Source organism: Silurus aristotelis, assembly GCF_946808225.1.
Source record: "Silurus aristotelis genome assembly, chromosome: 16".
In the NCBI taxonomy this organism is placed as follows: domain Eukaryota; kingdom Metazoa; phylum Chordata; class Actinopteri; order Siluriformes; family Siluridae; genus Silurus; species Silurus aristotelis.
Genome location: NC_139589.1, coordinates 18,885,184 through 18,895,201, shown reverse-complemented (window position 1 = coordinate 18,895,201; position 10,018 = coordinate 18,885,184). Strand labels below are relative to the sequence as shown.

At 38.8% G+C, this 10,018-nt stretch overlaps 1 protein-coding gene across 2 annotated transcripts; it reads left to right on the top strand.

The window, feature by feature from the left end:
* The first annotated feature begins 1,208 nt into the window (after positions 1–1,208).
* Positions 1,209–9,306, top strand: LOC310738546 (uncharacterized protein). 2 transcript variants are annotated; one of them, XM_083563589.1, is made up of 8 exons: positions 1,209–1,373; positions 3,096–3,294; positions 4,503–4,693; positions 7,036–7,212; positions 7,302–7,460; positions 7,643–7,768; positions 7,902–7,994; positions 8,381–9,306. In XM_083563589.1, exons 1-8 carry the CDS (start codon positions 1,359–1,361, stop codon positions 8,801–8,803), a joined length of 1,383 nt encoding a protein of 460 aa, XP_083419715.1. In that variant the 5' UTR covers positions 1,209–1,358; the 3' UTR covers positions 8,804–9,306. The 2 variants fall into 2 exon arrangements, with proteins under 2 accessions (XP_083419715.1, XP_083419716.1); XM_083563590.1 differs by having other exon boundaries at positions 1,216–1,404.
* Positions 9,307–10,018: the final 712 nt, after the last annotated feature.

The window sequence follows — 10,018 nt, the reverse complement described above, 5'->3', positions numbered from 1 at the left end:
ATTTGAATTTGGATTCAGTTCTCCTTTGATGTTTGATGGAACTTCTCCGGGTGTTGGGTGCGCACTCTTCAGTCTCGACCAGGTACATTGACCTTCACATGATAAAAGTAATTGACGCGACCGTGAAAATTACCAGTAAAAGATGTCGCCTAAATTGTCTGTCACTACCAAGCGGCAATCAAAATATGTTGAAAACAGAGCGCGCGCTCTACTCTGATTGGTGGCTGTTGCGTTTTTGACCAGTTTTTTTTTTATTCACTAATAAATAAAAAGGAGTGACTGATTTCGCTAAATATAGCTTAGTAACAAAAGTAAGATATTTGATTTTGAAATGTAGTAATGTGAAAGTAAAGTCTTCCCACGCGGTAATACATGAGTAAAATACAGATACGCGAAAAAAGATACAGATATGCGAAAAAATTATTTACAACTACTTATGATTTACATATACATCGTATATGTATATATAATATATATTTTTACAGCTAAATCAATGTAGGGGATGTAGCTCAGTGGTAGAGCGCATGCTTTGCATGTATGAGGCCCCGGGTTCAATCCCCGGCATCTCCACAGTTACTTTATTTGAATTTTTTTTTTTTTTTTTTATGAAAAAGATAAAACAATATACTTATTTAAGGGGTGATAAAAGTAGGGCTGAAATAATTAATAATAATAATAAGCTAAAATAAATAGTCGCTTCCCGTGGGCTCACCACCTGCAGGAGGGACCGTAAGGGACGGTGCTGTGAGGATTGGGCAACAGTCGAAGGCGGGGACCTGCTTAGACTGCTGCCCCGCGACCCGAATTACGGATAAGCGGGAGAAAATGATTGGATGAATAAATAGTCATAAAAAATACAAAAGCAGCCAATCATACTTGACTTATCTTTATAGAAGCATATAATAGGCTTTGTGTCGTCTGGGGGTATAGCTCAGTGGTAGAGCATTTGACTGCAGATCAAGAGGTCCCCGGTTCAAATCCGGGTGCCCCCTTTTTTTCATGTTGTAGTGTTTTAGAATTTGAGCTAAGAAAAACGCACGTTGATGCCAAATAAGCGCATTTCAAACTCTTATATAGTCATACAGCGATTGTCACTCGATTAGGATAAAAACAGAGCAACCCATGCACAGCGTACTAAGCGATCCGCCTGCTAATCGGGTTTGGTGTCCTCCAATGGACTGACAGTGCGCCGAGTTTTTACAACGTCACGTGATATTGCGGAAAGCGTGTGCGTGTACACAAGCCTCTGACGAACAACACAAAGCCGCCGAGCTCTGCAACATGTTTTGCAGGCTAAAATAGTGAAAACTCCGGCAAACGGCAACGTTTGGGGTTTGTTTCTACAATTGCACCACATTATGGCGGCGTTTGTCGTGAGTATTTCTTCTAAAATGAACCTAACGGGTGAATATTTTTTAGCTTCTTGGTTTAACGTTTAATCTCTGGCTAGTTTGTTTAGCTAAGCAAAACTAGGTTAAATCTCAATGTCTCCTAGTGCCCTATATAAAGGCACTATATAGGGTAATATATGACCGCCTTCTACGCGATATGTAGTGCACTCTGTGTTCAGGGGAGAGACATTTGAGACGAGCCTTTTAATTGCTGACTCTGTTGTATGTACTCGTCTGAACACAGAGCGCACCGTAGTTTAATTATTTGGAGTAATAAAAACAAATGTAAAAAGTTAAATAAAATCCGGGTTTATTGTGTGGAACAGCTCTGTTAACAGGAGTAGTCTCGAAATACTAATGACATACCCTGTATTTGATTAATAGGTTTTTATTTTAGAAAGAATCAAACGTGTCAATTTTTTAAAAGTTTTTAACATGCTTGGTAATAATATAAAATGTAAAAAAAAAAAAAAAAAATTTTTTTTTTTACAATTTGTAACTAATCTGGTATGGACGTTGTAGTGCGCACATTAACCACAAGGGGGTGTTCGAGTGCAGGTATATTCAGTAACAGTGATCTTAATAGCATGCCTTCATAACTGAGGCCGCTGCGATTTGCATCTCGATTCTTAGCCAATTTTACGATACCTATTAAACAGCTACCGATTGAATACATTCACCCCTATTAAGATGCAGTGTGATTGGATTTTGATTTGATAAATACAATACAGTGAACAAATATATATGATGCTTTGAAATTCAGTATAGCACAAATAGTTCGAGGGGAAAAAAAGGAAGAAAAAAGTTTAAATAAAACTAGCGCTGCAACTAACGATTATTTTGATAATCGATTAATCAGACTTTTTTTAAAAAGGTATATATAAATAAGCTGTGTTGCCTATTATAACTATAGATGCCCATTTTATGGCATTTATGTATAAAAATTTACTTTGATCTAAAAATTAAATATTTTAGATATTGAGTTAAACTCTTTGATTTTACACACAGTTTATAGTGGCTGCTTGTTAAGAAGCGCATGGGGGATTTCTCCTTTAAACAAATTCATGCTGGATTTATTTTCTGTAAGAAAAAAAAGCATTTGAGTATGCAAGGTGTAAATTCTGTAAATCAACATTTGTATTATTCGTAATGATAATTGCAGGTTTACAGACTTTTTTTGTTGTTGTTGTTGTGAAAATATAAGCATCTAGATTATAAATTTTGTATAATAATTAAATAGTATAGGCATAAATGAAACATACAAGCATTTGAACGTAGTAAAGCTGCAGCAAATCACGTTTGAAACCAGATAAGTTACTGTTGTAGTAGACAAATGCTATAAAAAGAGAATAAAACGGAGAAACGCAGTACGTATTCTGTCTCCAGCAAGATGCAGCTCTACCTCTGCCATGTTAATCTATATGTCTATGTGACTGTCAGGACACGCCTCGGTCTCTTCCTTACACAAGAGATTCTTCCTTCATTTTTTTTACTCTCAAAATGTTCTGCTTGCTGTTGAACTGATGCTGAACTGTTATACTCCTGATACCATCCACGTAGATACCAAGTGGCAATCAAAACCAATTTAAAACGATGCATCAAATTGTTAAACTTTCATGCTGATGCGAACTGATGAACTTTAATTGATGTTCCTCTACATTTTTTTTTCTCTAACTTAGAATATTTTCTTATTGCCCTCTGCAGGCCCACCCATCAGTGCGAATAAGGGCTACAGAACACTCCTACGTGCCTGTACTGTGCCAGGATGACAAGTGTGCTGGGCGTGAGAAAGGAGTGCACATGCACTGTCCGCTGTGTACAGTAGCCGAGGCCTACCAGGACCCCGTCATACTAGTTGCCCACTTTCGGATCAAACACGTTGACAAGAGCATCGACTTTGCCGGTCAGACATAAAAAGCGAAAGCAGTGGTTTGTGGCGAAGCCAATTTTAGGATGATCCGATGCGATTAATGATATCTGAATGTCTTTATATGCTTTAATTAAAAATCCACTTGCAGATGATTTGACACCCAGAAAGAAAGTTTATTTGGATCAGTAGTAGAGTTTTCTCAAATATCTGCTGGAGCTCATTCGGTATCAGGGATGAGATTTGCCGCAAAAGGCTTTGCGTTCATTAGGTCTAAGCAGTGGTGGACAATAACGCAGTAAACGCGACAAGTAGATTTTTTTTTTTTCCGTATCTGTACTTTACTGAGATATTTTAGTTTTTTATTTACCACATTTCAAAGTCAAGTATCGTACTTTTCACTAAACCACTTTTAGCAAAATGATTCGTTCCTGTTAATTTATGATTGAATACAAACGTAAACGGTCAAACACGCAGCAAACCACCAATCAGGGTCGAGCGCTCGCTCTGCTTTGAACTTGTTTTGGTTGTCTCTTGGTGGTATCTACTTCTCACCAACATACAATTCAGCATCAGTTCAACAGCAATCAGAACATTTTGAAAGGAATAAGTGATGGAAGAAACTCCTGACTCGAACTTGCCGCAACGCCCGTGATTTTTTTTAGGTAGTTGAAAAGAACATTTTGAGCTCGTGATCATTTTAATAGCTATCAGTGTTTGACTAATGAATATTATTCTAGTAATAGATTAATGTGCTAAGAGTAACATTAGAGTCTTTTCACATAAGCTAAGTTGAGGTCTTCTGGCAAAAATGATAATAGGAACATTATAGCCATAATAAATTACAGTGGAATGGACACCTAAGTACATTTGAAGACAAATACTTTTGTTTTATGTAAAAGGTTAAAGGGAGCACTTTACTGAAATGATATTTTACATAGTGTATTTCTCCTTTAACTGAAGTACATGCTTTGTCTACCACTGGGTATAAGATTTAATTATGAGCCAGTTCTCTAAGGGAAATAAGTGCCGGTCAGAATGTATATGTTTTCAAATAACATCATAAAAACACATGAACAATAAAAAGTGTTATTTTAATGATATAAAATAACATAACAATTAAAATTTTAATCCTTCTACATACTCTACATCGGCTCGCAGTTTCCATGAATATGACTCATTTAAGTGAAATGTTTTTGTATTTTTTTTTTTTTGCAGTAAATCATGTTTGTCTCCCTCTGCAGGCTTGAAGGTGTTGCGTTGCTGTAACCACTGTGAGATCGTGGGCACCATTAAAGGAGAGAAGAGGTTTAAAGGGGCACACTGGCACTGCTACCGCTGTAGGAACGGCTTTAACAGGAGGGACGAGGCGGTGAAGCACTACAAGACGCACTTCAGAAACCCACACACCACATTCCAAATCCAGGTTACACAGGTGGGCTTGGGGATCGGGGCGGGTAAATATTTTAAAGCATCAGAACACACGAGAGCTTAATTGTGTTTAGAGGTTGTTGCAAAAATGAGGGGGTTTCACATCAGCAAAGGCTACATTCCTTAATAAATAGTGACTCTATCACTGCGATGAAATAAATGTCACCAGGACTTAATTGTAGCAGCAAAAGCAATCAGTTTAAATGTAAAATATGTATAATATAAAACATAATGCTGGTTGAGAATTTCACATTTCAGCAAACAGTTTAAAGGTGATAGCAGACCAAACTTGAAGCCCCCGGTCCACTTCTGGCTCACCGTTCAATAAGATTCGGCCCACGTTATTATCTTATGTCTGTTTATAACTGGCGACGTATAACTTTCTGGGCTCTGCACAGTTCCTATGCTTCATCCCTGAAACAGATGCAAATCTGTGCGAGCAACTTTCCTCTGTTATGAGGACGAGCAAAAGCGCACACACAGGGATCGAATTAGATCAGGTTCAAGTCTAGACCCTGGCTTGGAAACTCAAGAACATTCACAGAGTCACCCTGTAGCCACTTTTTTGTTATCTTAGCTGTGTGCTTGGGGTCGTTGTCTTGTTGGAAGATGAACAGTCACCCCAGTCTGAGGTCCAGAGCGCTTTGGAGCAGGTTTTCATCAAGGATGTCTCTGTACATTGCTGCATTCATCTTTCCCTCGATCCTGACCAGTCTCCCAGTTCCTGCTGCTGAAAACCATCCCCACAGTATAATACTGCCACCACCATGCTTCACTTTCAGGATGGGATTGGCCAGGTAATGAGCGGTCTTTCCCCAGACATGATGCTTGGCATTCAGTCCAAAGAGTACAATAATTTTTTTCCATGGTCTGAGAGTCCTTCAGGTACCTTTTGGCAACTCTAGGCAGGCTGCCATGTGACTTACTAAGGAGTGACTTCCGTCTGGCCGCTTTACCATACAGGCCTGATTGGTGGATTAATGCAGAGCTGGTTGTTCTTCTGGAAGGTTCTCCTCTCTTAAAAGAAAATTGCTTTTAGAGTGACCATGGTTCATGGTCACCTCCTTGACTAAGGCCCTTCTCCCCGATCACTCAGTTTGGCCAGGCAGCTCTCTCCAGAAAGAGTCCTGGTGGTTCCAAACTTCTTCCATTTACAGATGATTGAGGCCACTGTGCTCATTGTGACCAATGCTGCAGAAACCTTTCTGTACCCTTCCCCAGATCTGTGCCTTAATACAATCCTGTCTCAGAGGTCAGAGAACCGCATGTGTTGTACAAAGACCCAAGTTGTCATTTTACAAACACCTGAGCTCAATTTCGAGTGTCATAGCAAATGCTGTGAATACTTATGTACATGTGATTTTCTTTTTTTTCCTTTTTTATAAAATTGCAAAACCTTCAAACAAACTTCTTTGTCATTATGCGATATTGTTTGTAGAATTTTGGGAAAATAATTAATTGAATCCATTTTGGAATAAGGCTGTAAAATAAAATGTGGGGAAAATGTGCTGTGAATACTTTCTTGAATTTTATTTTTTTTCTTTACTTTATTTTACTGCTTGTTCATTCATTAAATGTTGAGTGTTTGGCCCTCTACTTAGAAAGAGTATTTAATTTTGGCCCCCTCTATTTCTGAGTTTGAAACCACGGTTATAGTTTCTGGGAAATGTAAAACAACTAACAATCTAGCTCGACACGTGTTGCAACATTATGCTATTAGAGTTTAAGTGCATTCATATACACCAGTGATTTGAACGAATTTATCACATTCATGCTTTTGACAAATACTCGGTGTATCATTTGTTCCTGAACACCTCAGTTTTGTCAGTTTCATGCCTGCATGTTTCCTGGTCTTCAAAAAGATGGTCTAACAAGCTCATTCTTTTGTTGAATACAAGCCATTCTGCAAACCAGATTGCTGCTCAGACACTGGGATTCAGAAGCGCATTCTATAAATTACATTATGATTGGGTTTTTACGCCATGAAGCACCTCAGTTACTCGATGTTCGTAATGCAAACATGCAGCAAACAGAAACGTGAAAGGAGTTTAAGACGACGCCTTTTCTCTGGACGTTACAAACACTGAAGTCCCTGTTTTTTTCTTTCTTTATTAATTATGAATGATTATTCAATAAATAGTACATATATCCAGGGTAAGATTATGTGGCACATTGGCCCCGTAGTTATGTTAATCATCTGGTACGTTATAGAATTGAAGAATTTAGCAGCACTATGGTGTTGATAGATAACAGATGGGTTGTACTCTGACATATTTATGGAACAAAAATGGCACATAATGTATAAGAAGCTAGCAGTGACCTAGCAGATGTTCTTTCTTTCTTCAGGATGTGAATTGCAGGCAGTACTATAAAGGCAACCCGGAAGCTAATGCAAAAGCATACAGTGGGCTAGCTGTGAGTTCTGGAGGTGATGGCACTGCTGTCAGTTCTGTCATCACACCACCAGTCCTCACCACCAGCTCGACCACTGAGACCACCACGTTACTCACCGTTGAGTCGAAGGTAGTGTTTGTGTTTTAAACACGTTTTTTTTTTTCTCCTCTCTTCTCCCCCTGATATGTGACGTTGCCTCTGCTTTCTGTGTTGTGAAGGAAGACGGTGAAAGTAATGGCATGCCACTGGGTGCTGAAGAAGAGGTGGGCTCTTCCCAGCATGCTTCAGCACATACCCAGACTCTGGTTTTAATGGACCCTGATGGAAACACAGGCAACTTGATCTATGATGAAGCAACTGGCATCATTACTGAACAGGTTCATCATGCTTCCTCACTGAGCAATTTAACCATGCACACGTATTTATTATGTTTTTGTTTAGGGTTTAATTGAGCCACATTTCATGCGTTGCCTTATGTTGGTTTTTTTAGTTCAGTGTGCCTTAATGTCAACAGTCTGCCGATTTACTGACCACTGTACTCATGCCATGATGTTTTTAGAGTGAGGAGAGTTTGGACCTGCAGAAACATCTCCTGGAGCTTAGCGAGCAAATGGAAATATTACGTCAAGAGAAAGAAGGTGTTGAAAAGAGTCTACGCTCTGAAATTAGGCAACTCAAAGAACAGGTGTGTTTGAGTGAGGTCTCAACTTTTTCACTTTTCTTTCTTGTTCCAGTTGGTAGCATTTGTTTCAACGTGAGCGCAAGTTTTTTTTATTTAAATTTTTTATTTTAACTGTCTTCTGTCATGTCTTTTTAAGATCGCAAGTCTTGTTCAGTCAAACGTGAAGATGTTCGAGGAGCTGCAGTTGTACCGCTGTCCAGACCACAGCCAGCAGAGACTGGCCAAACTGGTGAGCACTTATCAGGACTGATTCTCTAATGTTTTATTGATAAATTAATCATGCAGTGGTGATTTATGCAATTGATGTAACTGTTAGGGGCATTAAGAAATCTGCTTAATGGTTCTTGGGACAAATAGGCCTTGAAAGCATTTCAGACTGGTAGTTAGGAAAGTATAATGTTTTTTTGTTTGTTTTTTTAATAAGTAAGAAAAGTGAGTAAGAGAATTGTTGAATTATTCAAGATGTCAAAATGTATGGTTCATAGCTGTTGCATTACTTGCTATTTTTTTTTTTTTTAGCCAAACCAGCAATCAGTCTTGGTAAATGTATGCAGCATACACTAACTCTCAAAATCATCAGCTAAATATAGACTCTGAATTGATGCTCCGTTGTAGATGGACAGTCTTCAGACCCAGCACAAAGAGCTACTACAGGCCCAACTGGCTTCACTGAGGCAGGAAATCCTCTCCCAAGCCAGCAGTGTTTCACGTAATGGCCACACAGAAACGCTAGAGCTCCATTCTGGTGGTGACCAATCACAGGACCAGGTGGAGGTGCAGGGTAATGTAGTAGGTGAAGTACCAGAACTAGAGATCATAGCGGTTCCACTCCAGGAAGAGCAGATTGAACTAAGAGGGCAGCTTGTGGAGTTTGGGCCTCAGGAGGACACCCTTTCCAGTTTGGAAAGCCCAAGATCAGACACGGCAGTGACCCAAGACCTGGAGGTTAAACAAGAACATTGTTTGGTTTCTAGGAAACGATGTTCAGAGGAGGATTGTAGAGAGATGAGTGAAGACAAAATCCCACGTGTTAGTTAACACAAGACTTTAAAAAAAACTCTCACAAACACAACTGTTCTCTCTGATTTCTGGATAGTAAGGCTACATTCATTTTCCTCATAACGCATCTGATAGCAAATTTTTTTTTTTCCATATATGCAACATTTACCGTATTTATTTTTCTTCTCCATCAGCCGTATGAACACTTGACTCTTTTCTTTTCTGTCCCCTATTTAATCATAAAGACCTGCCCAATTGACACTGAAGTTTAGCTTATTAATGTGTCTGTAAATGATGGTTGCTGAAATAGAGAATTTTATAAACCCAAATAGTTTTGTCTATGACTGTGGGTTTGTGTTCTATAAACTAGTGGAAACAGTTAAAGTATAACTCTGTGCAACTGATTGTTTTAAATCAAGCCATTATACAACACAATATTTTTCCTCATTCCGTAATCCAATATTTGCATCTAAAATGTCTGTTTACATTTTCTGAAATTTTTTTTCAAATTGAATTAAACGCAGCTTTGTGTTCTTACAAAAGTGTCCTCATCGTTTGTGTTATAAAATTCAGTGGCGGGCCGTGCATTTGGTACCCGGGCCTTCAGTGGGGACTTACCCTCAATTATAGAAACCATCAATATTATACAAAAACGCAATATAACAACGTGTGGCAATACAGAGAGAGGCATTTCACATAGAGAGTGAATACTATTTTACTAAAGCAAGAAAAACCCAGTTAAGACTCCAATCCTTTACTCTACAACTGCAACTGTGCCACCTACATCCTCTGGAGCAGTTCAGAATCAATATTTGTTTAATAACATAACATGATATATTACACTCTCAAACAATCGAAACTGGATTTAGATTTAGCTCTTCATTAACCTAGAGGTGTGTTTGCAGTCATTACCCTGTTAGAAAAGAAATTGTGCAAACTAGATAGGATGGGATCTGCTATGGTAGCCATGCTGGTTAATTGTGCCCTCAATTTTGACTAAATCACCAGCAAATCACCAGCAAATCACCCCCACATTACCATATCTCCTCCTCCATGCATGGCTTAGAGTAGGAACCACACATTTAAAACGTCTAACAAAGACAGAAACAAAAATCTCTAGTTTGGACTCATCCGACCAAAGGATCCTGACACTTTTCGACTGATCTAACGTTCATTCCTTGGCCCAAGCAAGTCTTCTGCTTGTTTCTGGTTTCTTTGCCACAATATGACTATGAAGGCCTCACTCACATAGCC

Bases quoted from the DNA above. Each gene is read 5' to 3' on its own strand.
- LOC310738546 (XM_083563589.1), top strand. The intron at 4,694-7,035 runs GTGGGCTTGGGG...TTCTTTCTTCAG, and splicing joins TCCAAATCCAGGTTACACAG to GATGTGAATTGCAGGCAGTA. The intron at 7,995-8,380 runs GTGAGCACTTAT...GCTCCGTTGTAG, and splicing joins AGCAGAGACTGGCCAAACTG to ATGGACAGTCTTCAGACCCA.